This window comes from Aythya ferina, assembly GCF_964211825.1.
Source record: "Aythya ferina genome assembly, chromosome: 1".
NCBI lineage: Eukaryota > Metazoa > Chordata > Aves > Anseriformes > Anatidae > Aythya > Aythya ferina.
The window spans coordinates 70,609,703-70,634,469 of NC_140296.1; the positions used below are offsets into that span (position 1 = coordinate 70,609,703).

General features: G+C 41.0%; 1 protein-coding gene across 4 annotated transcripts in view; it reads right to left on the reverse strand.

Moving 5' to 3' along the window:
- CYFIP1 (cytoplasmic FMR1 interacting protein 1) overlaps window positions 1-24,767 on the reverse strand; it is a 63,123-nt gene that overhangs the window by 36,668 nt on the left and 1,688 nt on the right. The window contains exons 2-16 of one of the 4 annotated variants that reach the window (XM_084506204.1): window positions 14,006-14,129; window positions 13,737-13,826; window positions 12,251-12,328; window positions 11,251-11,352; window positions 9,768-9,949; window positions 8,377-8,473; window positions 8,113-8,241; window positions 6,841-6,945; window positions 6,556-6,647; window positions 5,160-5,277; window positions 4,413-4,535; window positions 2,823-2,948; window positions 2,340-2,506; window positions 1,638-1,785; window positions 78-225 (exon numbers count right to left, since the gene is read on the reverse strand). In XM_084506204.1, the coding sequence (XP_084362330.1) occupies window positions 78-225; window positions 1,638-1,785; window positions 2,340-2,506; window positions 2,823-2,948; window positions 4,413-4,535; window positions 5,160-5,277; window positions 6,556-6,647; window positions 6,841-6,945; window positions 8,113-8,241; window positions 8,377-8,473; window positions 9,768-9,949; window positions 11,251-11,352; window positions 12,251-12,328; window positions 13,737-13,826; window positions 14,006-14,122 (1,822 nt within the window). In that variant the 5' untranslated portion in view covers window positions 14,123-14,129. Of the gene's footprint in view, window positions 1-77; window positions 226-1,637; window positions 1,786-2,339; window positions 2,507-2,822; window positions 2,949-4,412; window positions 4,536-5,159; window positions 5,278-6,555; window positions 6,648-6,840; window positions 6,946-8,112; window positions 8,242-8,376; window positions 8,474-9,767; window positions 9,950-11,250; window positions 11,353-12,250; window positions 12,329-13,736; window positions 13,827-14,005; window positions 14,130-18,391; window positions 18,413-24,767 lie in introns of those variants that run through there. The other 3 variants (XM_084506203.1, XM_084506202.1, XM_084506205.1) reach the window with 3 other exon arrangements.

Here is a 24,767-nt window from a genome sequence, read left to right on the forward strand (position 1 = left end):
CATCGGGCAGCAGAGCGTCTGCCGTGGAACAGTTCACATCACCACAAAAGGAGAAGAAGTAATAAGTAATGTCTTACCACCAAAGTTTAAAAGAGGCGGATAGGTGTAGGACTGCCTCAGAAACTTGTGTGTCACATGCAATAGCTTTTCCAGTCCCAGAGCCTTGAGCTGCTTCAACAGCTCGGCAGAGTTTAAGGACTCTGTCATAGTGCGAACCATGTAGAGCTAAAAACCAACAGACAGGGGCAGGCAGGGGAGAGAGAATCCGTTAATAAAAACACATGGGTAAATAAGGAAGGGGGAAACAGAAGCAGAGGAAACGTGTTAGTTTGTTAAAAATGAAAAGCAGCGCAGTAAGCATGCAAAGGGAGGCAGCACGCTCTAAAACTGAGAGGTTTCCTCATTCAGAAGGATCAGAGCCACCCGGTGCTCCCAAAGGAAAATGGAAAAGTTCCCATTCCTCCCGGAAAATGCAGAGCCAGGCCCTCAGCCATTAGCTTCTCAAGTCATTTCACAAAGATTTCCAAGCATTACCAATTCACATATTCATAAACAGCAATTTTAGAGCTGTGAGACTGAGGAAGAAGTTTCTACAATGGATATATTTGACCTGCCCTCCTCACATCAGCCGAGACAAACACGTGTGCCAGCCTAGGAGCAGAGAAAGACGACAAATGGGTACTCCAAAGGGCTTGGTCCAGCCACTGAAACGAAGCCCTTAAACACACCAACCACTGGAGAAGCACACTAGTGGTGATATTTAAAAAAATAAAGGTTGTGTTTGTTTGTTTAGAAAATTAGAATTCAACACAAAATCTTCATTAAACCCACCTCAGCAAAAATTTAAGCAACTTATTAATACCCAAGATTATTATCCAGGTGTGTTCTCTTCCCCACAGGTTTTAGGTATAAAAATATTTTATTTATATATCACAGTTGCCTTTGGTTTTGCACCCAAAGTGCTCGGTACCTCATTTGCTCAGTTGAATTACGAATACGAGACCATATGCTCTCCAAATTCATAAATAAAATAAAAAGGAGGGATTACGTGGAGGTAACAGAACCAACATCTAAGCATGGGATTTTGATGACTACCATGGAAAACACACTTGTACTACGTGTTGTTTTAGGAGCAGCACAATATTAAACAGATTCTAAGGAGCAGTTTCATTATTCATTACTGAACAAGATGAGAGATCTTGTCATCATTTAAATATGTGAGAGTATTTGGATTTTAAATATCATTTTAAACTAATTTAAAACAATAATTTATGGGATTTGATTGAAAAAAATACACCAGCCACGCCAAAGAGTCTAAAAAGCAATCAGTCAAGAAATAATCAAATCTTTATAAATCAAATATTATATTAAACATTAGGAGCTCAATGAGAAAATATTTCTAAGTGAGTCACATTACGGAGATGGAACACTTGGAAAATCACACATCAGAATAAAAAGTGACAGCATCGCAGAAAGACGATGTTAAGTATACATCATTTTTGCAAATACAAATCTAATCGAAGTAGATTTTGAACATTCCAAAAGAAATTTGCATTTTTTAAGTAGTTGAGGCCAGAGAGAAAACATGACATGCAATAATCATTGATGGATAGCACAACCATTAGACGGGAAAATACCTGAGTACTGGAGGGTCCCACTGCACGCCTTGGGACTTTAATATCAAAACCACTTTTGGGGTCTTTTTCTCCCCTTAGAGCTGGGTCATTGAAAGGTTCATGACCTGCTTCCCAGTCACAGACAGTCTTCCTGATGGCCTGCAAAACACTGGACACAATTCACACTACTTCAGACCCACACGCATCCAAGTGCATTGTTTGGAACATTTCACTTTTTAGGATTCTGGAGCTCAGCGTAACTTCAAGGAACCAGAAATGATTTTGCTAACAATTACAAGAAAGCCTGATCCACATAATAATCATTCTACACTTTTTCCTCAAAACAAATAGTTCAGAGCCCTCCTCCTTTACGTCAGAGAAACATGAGACACAAGGAAACACTGGAATTGTAAGAAAGATGGACAGTAACACCTTTCTTCAAAATAAAATTAGTCTTTCTTTAAAATAAACTACAGGCAATAGAATAAATCCTGAGGTAGCGCTGAGAAGCTCAAGATGGCCAAGATTTGCACCTTAGCCATACTGACAGCCATTCATTTACGAGTCTGGGCTTTTAATTTCTTAGACTCACAGTACATATTCAACCAAGCTAACTACAATGAAGAACAGACAGAACAAAACCCATCAGCTGGACAATCTGCACTAAATTTAATAAAACCTGGGGAAAAAGGATGCAGGAGGAGACGAAAACAAGCATGTTACCTCTGAATGACATTTTTCTTCTTTTTAATGGCTTGTCTTAATGGCTCTCTAAGTGTGACCTGGGCAAAGTCCTGAAGAGCTGCATAAATGGTATGGCGAATGGCGTGATTGAAAACACTTTCCATCCTTCCCATCAGCACCTGAAGACCTTTGATCATAGCAATCACCTGAAAAAACAAACAAACGAACAAAAACTTTTTTTTAAATTTTGTCTGTAATTTAAGAGCCTTTTTTTTTTTAATACGGAACAGGAGAAAGGGGAAATTAGTAAATGCAAAAAGATAAATGAGGAAGTCACTCTGAAGAGGTTAGTTTTCCTGCACCCTTTCTAAGTATCAAATGGAGAAAAGCATGCTCTTTCAGAGTCAACACAGGGCATGCTGTTTTTTTTTCCCCCACTCAGTATAGAAAATGCTACAGAGAATATTCTCCTTTGTATAGAATTAACCTTTGGAAAATCCTGGTAAAAAAGATTTATCTTACCTCAACCAACGCAAACTTTTCCTCACTAGTGTAATTGTATCTCGTTGCTCTTTCATACTCCTCTGCATTGTCAGGACAGTCTTTATTAGAATATTTGTCAGTTGGGTGTACTAGCTTCCACGAATACTGCAGTTCACATGGCAGAATAGGGAGAAAAAAAGATGGGAAAAAAGGTCTGAGAAACACAAAACATATCTGAACACAAATAATGCACTTATAACACTTGTAACACTTATAACTTAGTGTTTTCAAGAACATCTGAAAAATATTTGGTATTATACTCAAAACCTGCATAAACATCCATCAGGGTACAGCTGGTGAAAAATTCTAGTTACATTCAAATACAATTTTTTTCACAACAAATAATAGGTTCTGGTTGATATCTTTGCACAACTGCTAGATTACACAGTGATACAAATTTGTCTACTATAGCAGATTAAAAATTTCATAAATTTCCCTATGGCAAAGAAAAGCATCACACCCTGCAATCTGAGTGCTCCAAGATGACACTGGAAAAATTATTAAATGAGGTAATTTGGGGTCATTAATTTTACAGCGTTAAGTTGGACAATAATCATTTGATGAAATTTTTTATCTGGACATGATGTATATTGAGTGAATCCATGTCAGAATAGATGGGCAGAGGAGGACAGGGAGAAGATGAACTTGCATAGGAAGTACTTAAGGGAATCCATATATAACAGAAAGACAAAGAAAAGCATGAAGCTAATAGGGTGAAAAACCCTGATGTGGTCATCAGGGAAAATTTGTTTCAGAACTGGGAAGATAAAAACAGAGGTAAGAAAGAGAAATTTTCTACAAAGTTATAATAAAATAGGAACATTGTCCTGTGAAGAGAAAGTCTGAATACAGTAATTGTGGTGACAGAAATAAAGGGAATGGATCTGGGAGTTGCAGAGGCCAAAAACAGATGACAGGAACATCTCTTAAGAAGGACAAAGGGAAAACTAGGTTTTCACCATAAAATACACTGGTGATCTAAGTAAGAACAGGATAAATTAGGAAAAAGTACAACTCATCTACTGGTTTTCAAAAGAGGCAGTTAAAAATAATGAACAAAGAAAACTGGGTCTCTGGATATGTCCACTGGATTCATGCAGTGCTTGACAGTCCCTCAGACATCAGAAATAAACAGGAGAAAGTCTGGCTCCTCTCATACATGTCATCTGTTTCAACCATTTCTAGGCTATGCTTTGGTGCAGGTTTTGGAAAAATGAATGAAGTCAGTCTACAAAACGTATGTCAAAAGCAACAAAAAAGCATCTGGCCAAAGCTCACAGGTGATCACCTGTCCATTAAATATAAGAAGTTATATGCAGCATATGAAATTGTACAGGCTATTAGATATTCAAAGCTGCAACATTACTCCTAGCCTTTGAGAACTTATTTGCTGCCTTTCTCTGAGAACACGGTTTGGAGCAGAAGGAGAAAAGAAGTGAAGGAAGAGCAAAGAGAGGAAGTAAGGGAAAAAAAACACAACATGTATTTTTTGTTCTGTTAAAGCAAAACCTGTCCAAGATCTCCAAACAGGCTATTTTTTAATCTGCTTTTACTCCCCAGAAAACATACCACTTCCATGACGTGTGCACTCCATTGAGAGAGAAGCTGCAAGCCTTGGAGAGAGAGATCAAAGAGCTTCCGATACTCTGCATCTGTTTTCTGAGCTTCCTGTCGACCAGAACCAGTCACCACCTAGAACAATGTTAAACAAACAAAAAGCTTTAGAACATGCTGTGTCCAGCTTCCGTAGTCAATATTCTAACCGGATTTCTTTTAAGCATTAAAACAGTGTCACGTATCAACACCTGCATACAGGATATTAATATCACCTTTTTCTTCTAGAGAATTACCTTGCCAAATTTCACATATTCTGGTCAGGATATAGAAGCCGCTTGTACTCCCAATCACATTGTTGCGAATTAATTCATGACAGCAAACAGATCAGTTCTATTTATATATATAAATATATGAACCTTATACAGCGTATTTTAAATATGCACGTGTGTATATATATGTTCACTTCATTTTGCTTTTTATCTAATTGCTTAACTTATAATTTTATTCAATGCATTATGAATACACATTTGGAGTAAGAGCTTGACAACCTATTCCAAAAGAGACATGCAAAACATTTCTGGGATATACATATATATATATATATATAGGCAGAAGAACACTGCAGTTTGTATCAGAGGATAGCATTTTAAATTTTAGTGCAAGTATCATACAAAGGTTACTAGCCTTGTCTTCAGACATTTAACAATAGCTGCTAATTAGTCACGTAAAGTCTGCACAAATAGCTCTAATCCCACCCACCTCACTGTTGCTGTAACGAGCCAGTTCTGATATGAAACGCATATGGTCTTCTCTGATTTGGATCATCTGCTCACATATATTGTACTGGGGACTGCTGCTGGAAGACGTGCATGTCCATCTGTTCCAGAAGACAAAAAAAAAAAAACACACCTAAATCAGTTTAGGCAATAAAAAGTACAACTGATACTAAAAAGAAACAATGAAAACATGTAATTTTTTATTTTTTTAATCCTCCTTCTCCTCCATTTGAGGCCTTTCCTCTCCTCTCACCTCTACCTCCGACCCTGCACATGGCAAATTAGTGATGGATTGCCTTTCTGAGTTCAAAGCACTTCTTCCAAGCTTGTTTGTTGTGGTGTTTTTGTTTGTTTTGTTGTTCTTGTGTGTGATTTGGTGGTGGTGTTTTTTTTGTTTGTTTGATTTTGAAGGCTGCTACTGTGAAATACAAACCACCAGTTCTCTTCAAGAGCATACACTTATGAACAGGACCGAAAAGGACTGAAAGGCAGGGCAGAGGGACAAGTAAAGGCCATGAGATACATTTAGAATGTATCAGAATATTTTTCTTTATTCATGTTTAATGAAGAAGAGCCTATAGTATGCTCCCAAGCAAAAAACAAATGTATTATTAAATACTAATAACATGTTATCAAGAGGGACACAAAAGACATGCTACCAAGAGTGTCACGTTAAGTAGCCTCACACTTTTAGTAGCTCAGTAGGCTCACTACTCTTGATTTTCTCTTAGCAATTACATGCAGGTTACATGTTTTTTCTGCAGGAATTAAAATGCAAAGCACTACATTCTAAATTTACATAACTGCATAGAGGGAAGGTCTCAGAGGAACACAGAAACGTCCACTAAAAACAAAGCAGTAACTATAAACCATGGAACCATTTCTATAAAAACTGGCTGCATTCCCCAGCTGTTTTGCTGTGTTGCACTCCTCGCAAAAAAAAAAAAAAAAAAAAAAAGGACACAAGCTAAGTTGCTGCTCCATATACAATACATGCCTATTTTCCCATGCACTACTGCTCACCTTGCTTAGTATAATCCTTCATTTCTTTTAAAGAAAGTTTCATATTTAAAGGAAAAAAATAAAAATTATATTAGTGTAAGATAAAATTTCCTCCAAGCCAGGTGATAAGCAACGTCACAGATGCAAGAATGAGTTCACCAGCATAGACAGGTCATTAAATAACCTGTCCTTTCAATTGCATTTACTATGTGAAGTACATTAATTGTGAAATATCCAAAACAAAAAGTAAACAAAGGTGAAAATCCTATTAGAGTAATGACCACAGACTACCAGGTGATTATAAAAATATACCCTACTGGGATCTTCCTATCCCCAGCCCCCAGATACTCCCATCTTTGTTTCCCTCTCCCCCTTACCTGGATTTATTTTCCTCATAATGGGCACTGGTCTTAATGTATCTTGCAAGTTCAATCTGCATGTCACCAAAGAGTGGGACAACCTGCAATTGCTGTACGCAGGGAATAGAAAAAATCAGATTGAATAAACGATTAAACACAAATCTTAGTGAAAGGAAACTGTTATTTACCCACATGAAAGTGCAAAGTGATTTTTTTTTTTAATTATATAAAACTGTGTGCACATCTAAAATGCAAGACAGTTACCTTTAAAATTACACGTTATGAAATGCTCTCTTAACCAACCTTAAAGAACTTGTCTATCTTGGCTAAATTTATCCTTTTCTTTGCATCCAGCTTATAGATGTTACTGACACTTCCATCCATCAGATACAATCCAAAGCCCATAACCTGGGAAAAAAAAAAAAAAAAAAAAGATAAATTCTCTGCAAAAGGACCTCAGGGGTAAAAACCTGCTGCAGTAAGATTGTTCTTCTTTTATGGTATTAATAGTTTCAACTTTATTATTAGCCTGATTCGTTATCCTTAAATGATGTTTCTTTTTTGTAATAGGCTTAGCAAAAAAAAAAAACAACAATGAAAAAAAATCAAACTAGAGCCCAGCTATTTTAACATACCATTTTTTCCACTTCCATTTTATTAAAATTCTGTATGTGCAAACAGATATCTAATAGAAGTTTAGGACTAACATATCCGAGCTGTTCCTTTTCTTATGGCCGTCAGCATCTCTCTGAATTATACACACAAGAACTCAGAAGCATCCAAAAAAAAAACAACTATTTGTATTTTGTCCAAATTACTCATTAATGTAAACCTGTAATTGAGTATTTACAAGAGTCAAGCGCTAGAAACTTAGCCTGTTCAACGCACACATTTACTGAACAAAAGGCCTAAATATGAAAGATGCCAAATATTTCTACAGACACAATGCAAACGTTCTACTTGTGTGCTTCAGTTTGGTCACAATAAATTGAGTTTTTTAGAAGTTAAACACCAAAGTGATTCAAAATATTTGTCATTAAACAAATTCTCAATTTTTAATCTATACCTTTTCTTTTACTGTCAGTACATGTTGCTGGTAATACTGACCTCGCTACATATTGCCCAGCACTCTCCTATTACACGTGCACATTCCATCTAACTAAATTTGTCTCCTTACTAACCTTAATTTTAAGCTGCCTGTTCCCTGAAAGCTTTGATATACAGTGTCACTTCCAAAAACCTTTTATACAAATTTGCCACATATCTAAAAATAAAATGTAGTAGTTCCTTTCTGTTGTTGTTATGAAGTGTTAACACCATTCAATAGAATTAGTTTCCTAGCAAAGCTACCATTTAGTTGGGTTAACTTCAATTTATGAAGAACAAAAATGGATTAGAAACTTTCTAAATAGATAAGCATGTAATATTAAAAAAAAAAGACATCAGAATTGAAAAACAGGAATCATTTGAGTAACTCATTTCATCTGGTTCTGGCAAAAGGAAGCAAAAACAACAGGAATTCAATTTATGTCTTGCTTCAACCTTTCTTTAAGCTTGTACTGAAAAGAAACCTACTTTCAAAAGCATATGTTTCTCGCTGGGTGTTAGATACATTTTGTTTTCATAGTAGTCCACACACAAATTCACAATATCTGCAAGCAGTTCTTCATAGCCAACAATCACTTCCAACTGCTGCTGTAAAGACTGAAAAAAAAAAAGAAAAAAGCATTAGTCAAAGAGTTGCACTACCAGAGGAAAAATGGTTACTACCAAACTAAAAGGATTGTAATGGTTCTGTAAAGCATTCAGTATTTTGCAAAAAAGACAATTTGAACTTACTTGTGTTATCTTGTTGTGGTTAGCAAGGAACATGGAGAGATTCTGGGATTCTTGGATGGACTGAGGATCTGCCATTTTCCGTAGGAACTGAGCAGCTCTTTGTAAACAAAAGAAAAACAAAAACAGCATTTCCCTTCAGTGGCACTGCTTGTAAGCAAATTTATCCCATCTTAATTGAAACCCAATTACCCTCATATCTACCAGACAGTCAGTGGAACTGTAAGTTGTCAACAAACCTGTAACTGTCAGTGTAATGGCAATACCATCAGTGCATCACCCACCTCAAAACTCCTGAATCAAGCCAAAAGAGAACCTGAGAGACATGGCCATTATAAAAATGCATTAACCAAACACTGGCTATGGATGCTACAAAGCTGTGCCAAGAGCCTATTCTACAAAACAGGGAAGGCTTTTTAAGAAAACAGCTGAAAAGAAAGGTGAAAGTTCCCTATGAGAGATATACAGATGCAACATACCCTGAATTAACTGTTTTTCAATCCCAAATGCCCCACTGCATCCTAGTTAAAAGACCCAACTCAACCCAAACTGAAAACTATTTGGTGAATTTCTCAACTGATGCAGGTGGCAATGGCTCTACAGATCCAAGCCACGTAACAACCCAGTAAAATGCAGCCTTCCAAAACCAGAATTTATCCTCCAACAGCATGCCTCCAAAGAAAAACAAGCAAACCAAGTAAGTTTAAGAGGTCTCCAGACACAACTACTACAAATGGCGCTTACTGGTAGAGGCAAACAAATAAATAAATCTCACATAAGTGGGTCAGTACAGATAAAATTGACTAGTTGCCTGAATGCTTTTCTATATGAAAGACCACAGATGCTAGAGCTGGCATAAAGATAGCCTATCTTCCCCTGCTGCCCTGACCACTGCGTCTAACAAAAGCTACCTGCTATCATCTGGCTGCCCCAGCAGAACTCTCAGCGGCTGATCCTCTGCCCTCCTCCCCTTCCTGCTACACCCGCAGCCACAACCTCTTAACAGCAATGCCGAGATGCCTTAAGAACAACTCTCAGCTAACAAATATCAAAACTAGATGCCAAAAATAGCACAAGTGACCAGAAAGTCAGTTTTCTCCGAAACTTGAAAAGAAAAGCTGCACTGAGCAATGCATATTCAATACATTCAGTGTTCACCAAGACAGAAGCATTTCATAGTTTTACATTAAAAGACAGAAGAACTGTCTGTTGCCGGAGATTTACTCAACTGCTTAACTGCAGTCATTGTACCTCTACTTTCAAGGTAATCTGTTTTACCTGTGAAAGGACTACGTTTGAAGAGATTCTGCCCAAAAAAAGGAGCAACTGCTGCCATCTCGTGGGAGGTCTGCCTCCCAGCAGCAGAAACCCTGGTCCTGCTCATTTCAGCTTACCGCTTGTAGGCCGAATGGTCGTTCTTCACGCTGCACTTCATGTTTTTAAGCTCATCTAAAACTGCAAACATGTTGATAAATTTGCCCAGTGTGATCAGATAGGCTTCAGAGACAAAGTCTTTTCTCCTTTCTGCGTGGCACAAGCGTCTCACCTCCCCGCAAAACCGTTCAATTGCATTTCGCTAACAGGGGAAAAAAAAAGAGGAGTCAGGGAGTAAAAGCCATGATGTTTCCAGGAAAACAAAGTTTTATCACATAAGTGGAGATCTGACAGCTGTCTGTCTTCCCGTCTATGCAGGCTCTTCCACTGTCACAACAGACCACTTTTGGTACATCTACAGGGTCCAGTGAAAAGCACCACTGAAGTAGAAAACTGTTTAAAGCATGCAAAGCCAACAAGGCAACAGCATAAGCTTTCCAGTTCCACCTGTGTGCACAAGTGTCATGAGTGATTTTAGCCACAGAATATACCTGGCACAATGGGAAATACTCTTTGCAAACTGAAGTCACGCAATTTTTAAATGCCTTTGAAGCAAGTGATTTCATATTCTTTAGTGAGGAAATATATATGCATTAGAAGGCAGATTGTAGGTATAATCTCTTAAAAAAAAAAAAAACAAAAAAAAACACAACACCAGTGATTAGCAGTACTATATGCCAATTTGCACAAACACCCTTGCACATGGTTGAGGGCGTATTTCCAAGTGCACATTAGGGCCGTTTGAGATGGAGATTGAAAGTACGAAGAGACAAAAGCTTCAAATGTAAAGAGGAATCTGTTCTTAGTTTAGGACAACAATCTTGAATGAAATGAGACTGTTTGTAGTCAGTAAGATCCACCAGTTCAGGAAGATGACAGGAAATGCCACATTGCATTCATTCTCCTCTTCCTACACGCTCTGGGGCTTGCAGGCTCTAACTGCTCTGGCTGCCTCAGAACACTGCCTGGAAACAGCCTCAGTCCATTGAACAAAATGGCACGCTGCCAGCATGGGAGGAGAAAGAAAAATAGATGCCTATTCTCCAGTCCATGCTGAGTTTGCGTAGCTGGCAGGTCAGAAAAACTGGGTTAGCTTGCCTCTGCTACAGAAATTTGTAGTAAAGCTGTACCAGGTGCTATGATGTCCAGATTTGTGGATCCCTCGCTCCCCAACAAACGATTCCTGTGCTGCAACACTCTTATGGACGCATGTGAAATGTATTATATTTCTATTTCCTTTCCTCCTAAAGTGCCAGAGCTGTTCCCATGTGCTGGGCAGGGACCACAAACAATTACCTTCTATTTTATGCTGAAGGTCTTATGCTTTCAGGATTGCCTAAAGTTTTTAAGACAGGCATTAGACACACTATCCTTCTATGAGACTTTTTTTCCCTAAAAAAGTATAATGATTAGGTTGAGTATCTGAGCACATACTATTAACCATACCAAACAGGAATATAAACATAGAAGCTTACTAATTAACTTTGTTTCCATTCCTTTTACCTGAAAATACATAAAATTCATCAGTTTTGTGACTTCTGGTTCCAGAACTTCCACAGTTTTCTCATAAATTTCTACTCTGTTAGGCTGTTCGTTGCACTTGACCTGAAGACAATTAAAGAGATTGTCACATTTACAGCTTTCCCTGACAAAGCCTCACAAACTAAGAGTCCATACAACAACTTGAGAAAATATATTATCATTCTGAAGATACAAATTTAAGGCATAAAGTGTTTGGTAATTTTATGATTGTTCTGTAAGATTCAGTGCATGTTTAAATAAAAAAAAAAAGAAAAGATTTTTCTAATACCTCACAGCAAATAATTTTTCAGACAGTTTTCAAACACTTCTGTATGGTAAGAACAATATTCTTTCCACATTATTATGTCATTTGTTCAGTCATGCACTAAAATAGGGCCAGAACTAGAAGATAAAACAGATTACCTGATTTCCACTCTAAATATTTAAACTATGGAATAAACCTTGCATTTCAGTGCAAAAATAATTGCATTACACATTCCTTAAAAAGCATGCTGTTGTCAACTGCATGGTTATAATTTTGTTCAGTCTTCTGATGTATCTTAACCTTCTTCCCACTCCATGCTTGCACAACCATTCCCAGATACCTGAGGCTGCTTATAGACTTGTCATCTATTCACAGGGGTTTGTTTTCGTATACAGATCAAGAAAACACTGCATAGTTCTGACATTTAGAAAAAGACTACCTAGGATATCTACAAACCTAAATGCATAACCTAAATGTTAATTATTACTTGCTATATCACATGTTAAACCTGTTCTGAATTTAAATATTTGGAAAAAAAAAACAAAAAGGCCAACTGTTTCCCAAGTGATAAAAGACACTATTCTATGGCATGGCCAGCTTGCTAACTCAGGAGTCTGAATTCAGGAGCACACTAAGTTCCAGAGCTTGTTAAAAAATTGTATTCAAAACAAGACAGAAGTTCACATCCTGCAGGACAGTTCAGTTTTGATCCTTTACCTGTGGAATGGCTCTTGAGCAGCTTCTCCATGTGTATAACATGACAGCATATTCCTGACCCTCTTCTAGCATTTCATTCTGTAAGAAAGACATTCAGTAATAATTAAGCATTGTAAAACAAAAGGATTAAATCCACTTGTCTGCCATTGTTCCAAACAAACTTATTTCTCTTATCGGGATGTATACGTACAAACACATGCATATTACAAACAGAATGATACGTCATGCTACGTGTATATAAAATAGCATGGCCATAATAAATAGGTGCAGCCGGCACATTACATGCATCAGAGCTGTCTATACCACTGAAATAAAGATATTTGAATTAATCAGTTATGGAAACCCAGCTTGCCTATAAACCAACAGATAAAAAAAAAATCCATCTATTCTCAGTCACATTTTAGCATCCAACCTAATTCTGAGAAAATCTTCATACCACTTAAACCAGCAAACACCTATGAGATCACTAGTTGACAACTGCAGCAATTACACCTACTTACTGATAAGAATCACACCAAATCAAATTATCTTTGGCTTTGTTCTTCCCAAAACTAAAGACACTATAATCTATACATAAAAGCTGGGGACTGCAGGTAGAATGTTCAAGGATGGAAGAATCAGCACATGCAAAGCAGTATCTTAATTTACATGTCCAGGAAGAGGACTGACAACATACAAACACAATCAAAAGATGGGTAAGGAGTCACCAGATAATTTTAAAGGCAGACTAGTGTAAATTTACATAACTTTCAGTAGCATGTAATCAGGTGTTTAACGTATCCATTCCACAGTTTGTGAACTGGCTTCTAGACTTACAAGACATATTTTTCCTCATTTTTCAAAAGTGCATGAAACAACTGAAAGTTCAGTACAGACGAGTGTTTGCAACCTATAAGTTCTTTTGTATCCCACAATAGCAATACCGTCAGCAGAGATGGCGCTGCTCATATTAAGTCTTATCTTCTATTGTGGAACTGTTAAAAACCACAGAAGAACTTATCCAAAAGCACACCAATAAACCCCTAACATACACACTCACCACGGAAGACCTTATCCAAAAGGACGCCAATAAACCACTAACACATACACTTAGAGCGAAGAAGCCAACAAAGCCCTTCAACACCACTAACCCGATGGAGAAGCAGAAGAAATTTGGGAGGATGGAAATTTTTAATTTTTCATTTAAGTTACAACAGAAAGCTGTAAACACAACTAACTCACCTCAGAACACTGGGAAAATGCACAGAGAAAGCATCAAACTTTTGAGCAACACTGGTTGATCAAGAAAAAAGCAAATTCTAAAATTATCGAGAAGTACATGTACACAAAGAAATGCCACATGCTTTTTCATCTTATTGCCTCCTCAAAGCGTTGTAGGTAACCTGGATTCCTGTTTTCTGTGACCACAATAATGAAACGCAAGAGGAATGTTCTTCTTTTTTTATTCCAGGTAAAAGAAAAAGTACGTATCTGAACAACTACTTACCATGCTAGAGTGGACTGTAGCTTGCTCAATGTATCTTGCAATACCAGTGACAAATGCATTTCTGTCCTCAAAGTTAGTGTTGAAGTTTGGCTGCAGAGAAAACAGATAGAATCAAATCCTTGGTGGGGAAAAGGACTTATATATATTGTAAATATGAACATGTTTGTTTTTTTTTGGTTGCTGTTGTTTTGTTCATTTGTTTGCTTTTTAAGAGCGCACACTTGTGCAAAAGATCCGCAAAAATATTTTTTCCTGAAATGACAACAGACCTGGTAAAGCAGAGATGATGGTGGGGGTTCAATACATGGTTGCTGATCTGGCAGTGGTAATTCTTCCAAGAGATCCACATTGGACAAGGCATCCTCCAGTGTTACTTGGGCAGTCATTTTGCACCTGTGGTTTAAAAGAAAACAAATATATTTATATATACACATGTGTATACTTGCACGTACACGTAGCAAAGAGCAGGGAACTCCTGCTGTTGAGGGAAATATGCAGTTTCCCATCAATAAAGACATGTTCTAGACACCATAATGGAAGGGAAATAGTAAAACCAAAACTCAGTTGGTTTTAGTATTCAAGTTTAAAAAAGACTTTTAGGACTGACAACCTCCTCCTTTTACGATCTGAGAAACGTTTCTCCTTCCCCACTGCTGCACACCAGAAATGCCGCAAAAACAGAGGAAAAAATGGCCTCCAATGCACAGAAAAGAAGTACTGCCCTCAAATCTAACCATAAGGACGCCAATCTGAAGTTGTTAATAAACAAACAGACCACCGCCACCAAAAAAAAAAAAAAGCAAAAACAGAAACCAAAGCAAAAGGAAGGAAACGCTCAGAACAGATAAGCTACCTGCCCTCAGAGACCAACCGGTATCCAAAGCTGTAGCTGCAAAACCAACAAACCACATACGGAGAGAGCTTGCCAACACATTCAAACAGCTACGCTAGAAAGATCTGCAGGCCTTTTGCTTCTTGAAACCATGGCTCCAGCCGTGCTTCAAGCCCGAGCACGTGAGGTTTCATTAAAATAAATAAATAAGCAGCATCCATATCACGCAGTCGGCAATCCCTGCTGAAAAATGATGAAGGACTGGACTGACAGGAGTGCTTGCTGGCAGAGCTGCCCTGGGACGCTTGCCCAACACCATCCCACGCCCAGCTTGAGCTCCTCCACAGCCACCATGGTTATTCCCAATGAGGGGCAGGCAAAAAAACACAGCATCTTCCCTCCAATAAATAAGCAAATGTCAAAAAAAGCTTTATGTATGGGCACAGGTCCAGTGAGGAGGTTGAACTCTTAACAATTTCAGCCTGAAGGAAATGGATGAGAGTTGCTAAGAAGTCAGAGCACCGCAAATAAACGTTATTTTAATATTTTTGTTGTGAGTATCTATAGATCAAGCTTTAGCTAAAATAAAAGCCAATGCACTTTACCTGCGATAGCTTAACTGAGAGGCTCCTTCATACATGAAACTTCTCCCCACAGACTCACTACCAGAGCAGAAATCCCCACTTGCCCAGCTCCCTCCCATGCTGTGGCATGAGACAGGTGAACAGCCACAAACCGCTATGAAAACCTCCTCCACCCATACTCAAAACCCAGAGAGAAATAAGGGTTCCCCATTTCAAGCTAAAAGCTACTCCACTTAACCACATAAAGGGGAGTTGGCGCTTCACGGAAGAAAAAATGACAAAGCACCCTTCCCCAGCCCAAACATCCTCCCCAGCACTAGTAAGGATGCTTGGAGCACTGTGTCCAGTTCCAGGTCCCCCAGTATAAGAGGGACATGGACATACTGGAAAGAGTCCAGCACTGGGACACCAAGATGAGCAAGGGACTGGAGCCCTTCTCCTATGAGCAGGCTGAGAGAGCTGGGGAAGAGGAGGTTCAGGGGATCTCATCAGTGTCCACAAACACCTGAAGGGAGGGTGCAAAGAAGATGAAGCCAGGCTCTTCTCAGTGGTGCCCAGATCCAGGAGCAGAGGCCCTGGGCAAAACCAGGCCCCCAGGAGGCTCCCCCTGAGCCCCAGGAGCACTGCTGTGCTGTGCGGGTGAGGAGCCCTGGCACAGGCTGCCCAGAGAGGCTGTGGGGTCTCCTCCTTGGGGCCCTCCAAAGCCGCCTGGAGATGGGCCTGGGCAGCCTGCGCTGGGTGGCCCTGCTGGGGCAGGGCTGGGGCCTGGTGGCCTCCAGAGGGCCCTGACAGCCTCAGCCCCTCCGTGCTCCTCCTCCTCAAACACGCCCCAGTTCCCCAGCACAGAAGAGAGCCAAGGATATACACACAAGCAAAACCCCAATCCCTTCTCACTCACAGTGCCACCACCCATTTCACAGCACACACCCACTTAACCCCTGTCAGCAGGAGGGAGGCGTGAGGCAGGGAAACATGGCTTCCTGCTGCCCCTGGCCTGTGAGAAGAAATACAGGACGGCACGTTTTTTCCAAGCCCTTCGGCATGATTTCACAAAGATAAATCAGCATTTCTGGGCCCAGGAGAACGTAACTAATTGCGAGCAGACTGTTACAAAAGCCCTGTTTTAAGGTCGCTCACGGCCTCATTTGGTAATTTTGATCCGCATGCCTGGTGCTTGGTTGGCCAAGCCATTTCAGCATGCCAGTTCCCTGCTTTTTAATTCAATTATCTAGCAAGACGTGAAAGAGGAAGAAGCCCCTTCCTGCCCAGCTCTGACACATCTGCAGACGCGGCCAGGGCCCAGCTCTGCTCACCCTCTGCCCCTGGGACCAAGCAGCAGAGGCCTGAGAGCAGCGAGAAGAGCAGGAGCAAAAGCTCCTGATGTACGAGCCCTGCCACATGGGCAGCAAAGATTTTCTTCAAGGTTGCTTTCCCCCCCTTCCTTTTTTTGCTGCTGATGTTAATAAAACCAGCTCCAAAAGACAACAGTTATTTCTGATGTACAAACACGAATGGCTGGCAAAAAGAGGTTTTGGTTCCCCCACCCCCCCCCCCAAGTATCAGGAAAATTAAATTAAGGAAGCTGAAATTCCCAAGACACGAAACTGGATGGTTTTGCTTCCTTGAGACTCATTCAGTTCGAGTGAAGTTACAGGTGAAATTACTGGGCAGCAGCACCAGCATTTTAGCAGACTCCCTTCTGGCAGAGAACATGAGAAACTTCAAAAGATCTCCTTAAAAAATCGTAAGTCAGTCTGATTAGGAGTTTACCTAAATGAGAACAAATTAAAACACCGTAGTTACTCTGATAATTATAGTTATACAAGTCAATTTACCCAGGCTGTGAGGTTTATTTCCTACTACTTTCCTGTGATGCTGTGTTTTCAGCTTTACACCTACCTGAGGTTTACACCTACCTGAGAAGACAATGTGTGAATTACTTTTCATTTTTTTTCCCCCATTTTATTATCTTTGCATCACAACCAGCATTACAGCACTAAAGACAAAGCATTCCAGGAACATGTTTTCCTCGAAGTACACAACTTATTAAAAACAAACACTCATTACCTTTCATCCTCCCTCCAGGAGAGGGACTCCCACACCCTACGTGCTGGTTAGCTAAATGCTGGTGTTTGAGGAGCACACTCAGCTTCCTAACTGAGACAGCAGTGTCTGGGCCGATTCCCAGCCTCTTTTTGTGGATTTCAAAGCCAGCACACAAAAATCCCTGTCTCCTGTACAGGCAAGCTTCAGTCTTACAGTGTGAAGTCCCATCATGTCCAAGGGTCAGAGGCATCATTCAGTTGTTTTTTTTTTAGGGAAACTTTGTGTATGCTAGTGCAAGGTCACTGACTAGCTTGAATTTTCTTCTTTTTCGTTTCTGGAGGAGACGAGCACCAGCTTGACCTGCCCAGAAAAGCTTATGCTGCAGAGCTTACCATGCTGTCTCCGTGACATTTGGTCCACAAGAAAAACAAAACAAGGAAAGGCACCAGACCTTGAAGCTCCTCCAGTGTTACTTACATTTTGATCTGACTTAGGAACTTGCTTATCATTCAGACAGAAGGTTTGCTGATCTATTTAAGTGTCAGCATTCCGTACATTGCTCACAGTCATGCAATGGCATTGCACGCAGTGCCCTGCTCAGCATCACTCTCTGGTTTTTAAAGATGAGGGTCAATCCTAACAGCAATCAATAAAGCTTTTCCACATCTCCATCCCTACAGAATAACGTAATAGCAAAAGATTAATTCCAAGCATATCAGAAAATGCCCAGCATGCATCTTTCAGCTTGCTCTTTAGGCCCTTCTGAGGTTTAAAACTAATTGGAATAAAAAAAGATACATATATAATTTTCCCATAATTTCCTCCTGCTTATGTCTTTTGAACAGCAACAACCAATTAGAAGTTACCAGAAGAAAATAACAAAAAATAGAAAGTATAGAAAGTAAGGACTGAGAAATTAGAGCGGAGAGAAAAGTGCATTAACTCCAGAACCACTATGAAAAAAAAGAGGACTGCTGTAATACAATTCCACTCTCAAGCTCAAAGTTTAAAAAAAAAAAAAAAATCCTAAGGAATTAAGGAGGCAGGAGAAAAAGAAAAAAAGAAAAAAGACACACACACACAAAAACACCGCTGTTGAATTTTTAAGATTTCCGCCAGTGACAGAGTTATGCGAGTCAAATTATTTATCAAGCAGAAGATCAAGAGACAATTCACAAATAGTCTATAAATACCTAAAACAGGAGTATGTTGGCAGATGGTAGGAGATAGCTCTTAAACACGTCAGCAACAGCACCCCAGATGCAGAAGATGTAACTTGTAGCTGGCAACTAAGTCTTAAAAAAGGGTAAAGCAAATGAACTTAAGTAACTGTAGGCTTCTTGAGACCTCCTTGCAAGTGCAGAAATGACCAAGCAGTTCCTTTTAAGCTTCTGCCACAAACACTTGGGCAAGACTTCCCCCAGAAACAGCCTCTAATGGCCTTCAGGATCAATCCATCTGAACTTCGGAGGGACACTGATTGTCAACACAAAAAATTGAACCTCAGAACTGGGCTTACAGATGAAAAATAAAGCCCTTCTCCACTAAAAGCACTTGATGAAAATCTTTGTTCAGTAAGATCAGAGTGTGCAGCACAGGACGTGTGACGAGCAGGGGGTCAGCACCACCTCCACGCCTGGTCAAAACTTACAGGCTGCCTGCACACACTCACCAAGCTGCAGCTTCACGTGGCATCTGGGGGACGGCTGTGCTAGAGAGCTGCAGAAGATGCACTCTATCTTTTTCACTTCTGCCTGAGGTTTTTCCTCCCGGTTTAACAAGGTTGCCAGAGCGCCCAGAGGTCGATGTGCTTCTCTCTTCTCTCTGTGCACTTTCTGGCACCTGGTTTCTACTGAAACCACGAGCTCCAGGAATTGTTGCAGATGCAGTAACGTGCCTGGATCTCTGCTTGCATGGCTTTACACACGATGCAAGTCAGACCACAAGGACTCATCTGTATCTACGCCAGTATCTTAAAGACTGACCTCAAAAAAAAAAAAAAAAAAGTATGTATTTTCGTTTAACCACAAGTTCTGAGCACACATGAACTCTTAAAACAAGCATGAATCCATCAAAAATAGTTATACTTCAGCCTGACAGCTGTGAAATCTACAAATGCATTTAAAAAAGGAAGTGATATAAATAAAAACTTCCTTAAAACCCCAAAAAACTATTTCTTATCCAAAAAAAAAAAAAAAAACTGAAGAAGAATCATGCCCAAGCCTGAGATAATTAAGGGTGGCTATAAATGACTTATCAAAAAACTGCTGGATAACAGAAGCTCTAGAAATTTTTATGATTTCACAGACGAGAACAGTGCTGTATTTGACTGCAGGCAGGTGCTGGGAGGGGATTCCCTGTGCCTTTCTGCAGCCCACTGGACACATTTTTTCATTTTGTTTTTGAACAGATGCACTGCAGCTCCAAGTGCTTGTGCATGTTCCCAGGCTCAAAATAAGACAAAGAGGAAGCCTGTCTGCACTTTAAACAGCACTTCCTTTGACACTGGCTCTTTTCTTTCCTAAGTCTCCAAAAGCATCTTTGAATTTCAAATTAAACCAGGAGTCTTAAACTAAGCCTAGCATGGATACTGAAAATTATGATTGTGGTGCAATCTGTGAATTGAAATGCCTTTGCACAAGTTGTTCTGATTTTTCAAAATAGGCTTAAAGAAGTAAATAAACCAAAGCTTAATCTATTTCACAGGGCAGGATATGATGATAAAATTCAGATAATTCTAAGTGCAGCAGCTAAGGAAGGGGAAAAGAAGCACATCCTTCAAAAAAAAGGCACAAAGGTATTCAAGCAGACCATCCACAGTAGGAGAAGAATTAAAATAGGGATAAACTTAAAAAGACAAGCGAATGATCTAATGAACTGGGACCTCGGTGATCTCCATAGGAATCGGCGACAGCATTCCCGCAGGAACAGGCTGGCTCTGCACAGCAGACGTTCAGCTCTATCCCTATAGCAACGCAACATTTTTCTCATTTCTTCTGTTCCCTTGTGCCATTCTTCCACGTTATTGGCTCGCAGAAAATCGATTGGGTCATTTTTCTATGAAGATGAATTGATTCAATATTCCTCGTAGTGTTCCAGCTCAAGATAAACCATGAGACCGAACACAATGGGCCCTTATGAAGGCAAGAGGTAACGAAAGGAACTGATCTTCCTTCCCAGGAACAGTACAGCAACAACTGTGATGCTCACTTTTCTTTCCAACTTCCAAGATCTCTTTCAAAATTTCACTTTTAGTTTTGTTTGGTCTTAAATAAGCTTCAAAACCAGCAGCGGCTCAGCTGCAGATCTATCGGCTCAGGCTGAGCAGAAGCGATTTTAACAAGCTGATAACTAAACTGCTTCAGAGAACAGCAATATGCTGGACCTGTCCCATCTGAATGCTCTTTTTCAGTGCTCTGACGCCAGGATCTGCCTTTTTGCGAAGGGGATTCATGCAGGGTGGGTTTGGGTGCTTTTTTTTCAGGATTGGAGCTCCTCTTCGTTCCTAAGCAACAGATTTGAATAAGCTGAGGGAGCAAAGAAAAAGTCCTTTCACATCATTTCCTGACCCACCTTATTAAAGTAAGGGACAGAAGGAAGCAAACAGCGGCTGACCGTCCTTTCTGCAACAGATCTGACAGGCAGCTAAGCTTTCACGAAGCCTGCATTTGGAGTAAAAAAGGTTCAGGAAGTGTAAAAAGGAAAATAAAAAAATAAATAAATTAAAAAAGACTGAATTATCCTACCCCGGCAGCACAGCAAACCCTAGAAGAACGGAACATAAGAGTAATGCTGAACTCGGTGCGGTGCCGGATGCTCGGGGAAGCGGCCGCAGCGCCGTGCGTGGAACCCAAAAGCCACGCTGCCGTGACTCAGGGCCGACCCTCCCTGCCCACAGCACCACCAAGGGCAGCAGGACGCTGCTGCCAGCACCGTGGTCCCCGAGACGCAGCGGCTGGCTGACACACGGAGCAGCAGGCAGCTGAGAATCAGTCACGCTCGTGGAGGAATTGCAGGCGCCCCCCCTCCTCCAGGGCTACCAGCCTCCTACCACGTTCTTACAGCCCAGCAACGTCCCGATGATCAAACCTAGGGTCGAGTGATAGCCCCACACAGTGCAACTCACACACTCCAAAAACAGGAGCCTGATTCTGCTCACTGCCACCCGTTTTGTTTGTAAATCCACGGCGGCACGGCAGGGGCCCAGCCCCGCAGTTCCTCGCTCGGAAGGAATCCCACGCACGCGGTCGAGGAGGGAGGGTCTGTCTGCTCTGCAACGGCACTCGCACTGCAGGAATTCACGGGCCTTCTCCGTGGGTTGGTTTATCTATGTAGCTAAGCCTCGAGCCCAGAATACAAGCCCCTTGGTTTCAAAATAACAATAATAAAAAAATATACGTACCCACTACTGGTGGGGCCAGGTGGCTTGTGTTGATTTGCTTGCTAGTTCTTACCAAACTGAATTTATATTCTGCGTGAATACCACATTAAAAAACACGTGAATTTTAAAACTTCCACACATATGAAAAACCCTGCTGCAGTACTTGGCCTCTCCTCAGGACAGAAGGAAGCTGAAGCTCTGTCTATTCCCTCACTCTAGCTTGGGTTCTGCTGCGCCCATTTCCCTCGCCCTTTTGACACTCTCTGATGCTCCGTCTTTGAATTGCAGCAAGCACAGCTTAGGTTTTGCTGTCCTTTGACTTCCAGTTCTTCGTTTTGATTGCTTCTTGGCTAACTCCCCTTCCCTTTTTCATGTGCTTTTCCCCTCACACAGTTCACTCCTCCCCCGTTGGTTTGATCTTCTCATCGTGTTTTGCTGCGTTGGGCATTTTGCTGATCTCCTGCAGCCACCCTCGACGTGCACGTTTCCCATCCTGGTGTTTCAGATTCCTCCTGCTGCTGCGGGAGCTCTGTGAACCAGCTCCTGTAATGCCACGCAGATGTGTTAGGAGCCAACGCTGTTCGGCGTTGCTTTGGGAATGCCTCAAACCCAGCACAGCAGCGAAGCACTGAAGCACTCAACTTAGGGCATGCTCAGCAGCTGTGAAAAGCCCTCTCGTTTCTTAGCAAGGAGAAGATTCCCAATGCAAGGATTCTGCAAGGAACAAGGAAGAAAACAGCAAGAACCACTGTGATCCCAGAAAGAAGAGGAGGAAGCGGGTGTGCATTCCTCAGACAGCACCACAAACGCGTCCTGTGGAAAGGCTGCTGGCACACGTTGCTTATGCACTGCCTCTTCCACACGGGCTTGGTGGGTTATCCTTTTTAGAGGGAAGACAACACAGTGCTGTTATTTAATCACGAGAGGGTCCACCTGCACACACACACTGAAAGCAGCAGGTATGTTGGTGGGTAGAGCACCAGGCTGCCATGCTACAGGTGAGGGAAATGACCCACAGAGACCGAGCCTGGAGTCTTTCTGTTTCGGTCCACGCAATAACACAACCCCTCTTGTTAAACAAACTGCTTCTTTCAGCATGTAAGGTCTTGAACCATGCTTTGGTTTCACAACATCAGGGGCCAGGGTGGGGAAGAAAACATTGCTTTCCTCCAGGGAGAAGGGGGTGCACTCTTTTCAAGTCATTTTCCAGACATGGCTTCTGGAATCACTACCTTGCACATCAACCCTTAAGACCCATGTCAGAGAACCACAGAATGGTTTGGGTTGGAAGGGGCCATACAGACCACCCAGTTCCACCCCCCTGCCATGGGCAGGGACACCTCCCAGCAGCCCAGGCTGCCCAAAGCCCCATCCAGCCTGGCCTTGAGCACCTCCAGGGATGGGGCAGCCACAGCTTCTCTGGGCAGCCTGTGCCAGGGCCTTGCCACCCTCTGGGTGAAGAACTTCTTCTTTATGTCTAATCTAAATCTCCTCTTAGTTCAAAGCCATTCCCCCTTGTGCTATCACTCCACTCCCTGACAGAGTCCCTCCCCAGCCTTCTTGCAGGCCCCCTTTAGGTACTGGAAGGCCACCGTGAGGTCTCCCAAGAGCCTTCTCTATGTCCTAACATAGTGCTAGCTTTGAAAAACAGGTGTTTAGTTTTTGTTTTTGTTTTTGTTTTTTTTTCTAAAACATCCAGCACTGTTTATTTTTCTTATGCTTTATACTGTATGCATTCATAAGAGCATTACAGAGACTCACCCCTGCTGACGGTTTGTAGAAACAGTCATCTAAAAAGCGTAAGTCTGCACCTTCTCTAAAATATTAAGATGCCTTTGGGTGGAGGAAGGGGAGGGGAAAAGGCATTTTATGCTCCCATTGAGTCATTCTTGGCTTTAAAAAATTGTTTGGTCATTCTATCACCTCCTGACCAACACTCCCGAAAAGAAGACCTGCAGAAACGACCTGCCCAGCTGGAGGACCATCACGTCCACCTTTCCTCCTCTCACACCCCTCCTGAGAAGAGAGTCTACCAGAGGCCACTTGTAGCAAGTTTTATGTTCTGGATATCAGGAGTTTCCAAGCCTGTTCTGTTTACTTCTCACTCTCAGATTACCAAGTGATCTAATCGAGAGCACATCCAAGGGGAGCTCAGAAGCAGTTCCATGAATCACATTCCCACGTGCACACACGGATCCATCCGAACCACTTCGCCGGCCGTTTGTGCTCAGTTTGTGTCAAGCTCCTGCAAAACCCCTACAGAAACAAGCCCTTATTGCAGGTCTTAAATAATTACTTCCTGAGCTGGGCTTGCCATAGTAGCTACAGCTGTTTAAAAATATATAGACAATAAAAATTCAGAAACTCTCCCTGTCGCTCTTTCAAGAGAAAAGAAAGTCAGAAAAAGAAGAGAAAAGTCAGTCACATCTTGACTTCTGATTCACTACGGTACAGCACACTGCCCAACATTAAAGTTTACTTTTACTTGTTGGTACAGTGAAGGAACCACATTAAGAATTTGCCCCGAGAACACGGAGCAATGACTGTAAAATGGGATCGTCTTGACTCATACATAAATGCATGTGGAAATTATCCTAAAATTAATTTTCTCTTCTGTAACACTGCAAGCTATTCTAGCAGCTTTCTGGCCGACCGATGAATAAAACTGAATCCACGAAAAGGAGCTTTGTAAGGGATTTTTGTTCCGTCTTATGTAACTTTGTAGATCCAGTACAACTGCTCTGAAGTCTCCACTCTTTAAACAAGCCTTGATCTGAATGTTTCTGAAGAAGTCTTTCAAGAAAAGGCAAAGAACAAAATAAAGTCTGCTGATTCTGAGAAACAAGTTATGAAAAGATCATGGCACCTCTCTCAGGGACTAGTCACCTTCCAAGATACCTCTCTCCCAGAGAGAATAAAGAAAGCATTAAACAAAATTAAGCCACATATGAGTCCAACGTCTAATATAATCATGCAGCTGGAGCAGCTATCTATTAATTATACTTTAAGGTCTGTGTAGTTGGTCAAGAGAGATTGTGGGTTCAAGCCTAGGGGCAGATTTCTACCTAAAGCAAACTGAAAAAACAAGGATTTTGTTAACAAATGCTTTAGATAGTGTACATTGTACACTAAAGAATTACAATTTTTTGTGTCAAGCAGTCATTCAGGAGTTACGAAATGAAGAGTAT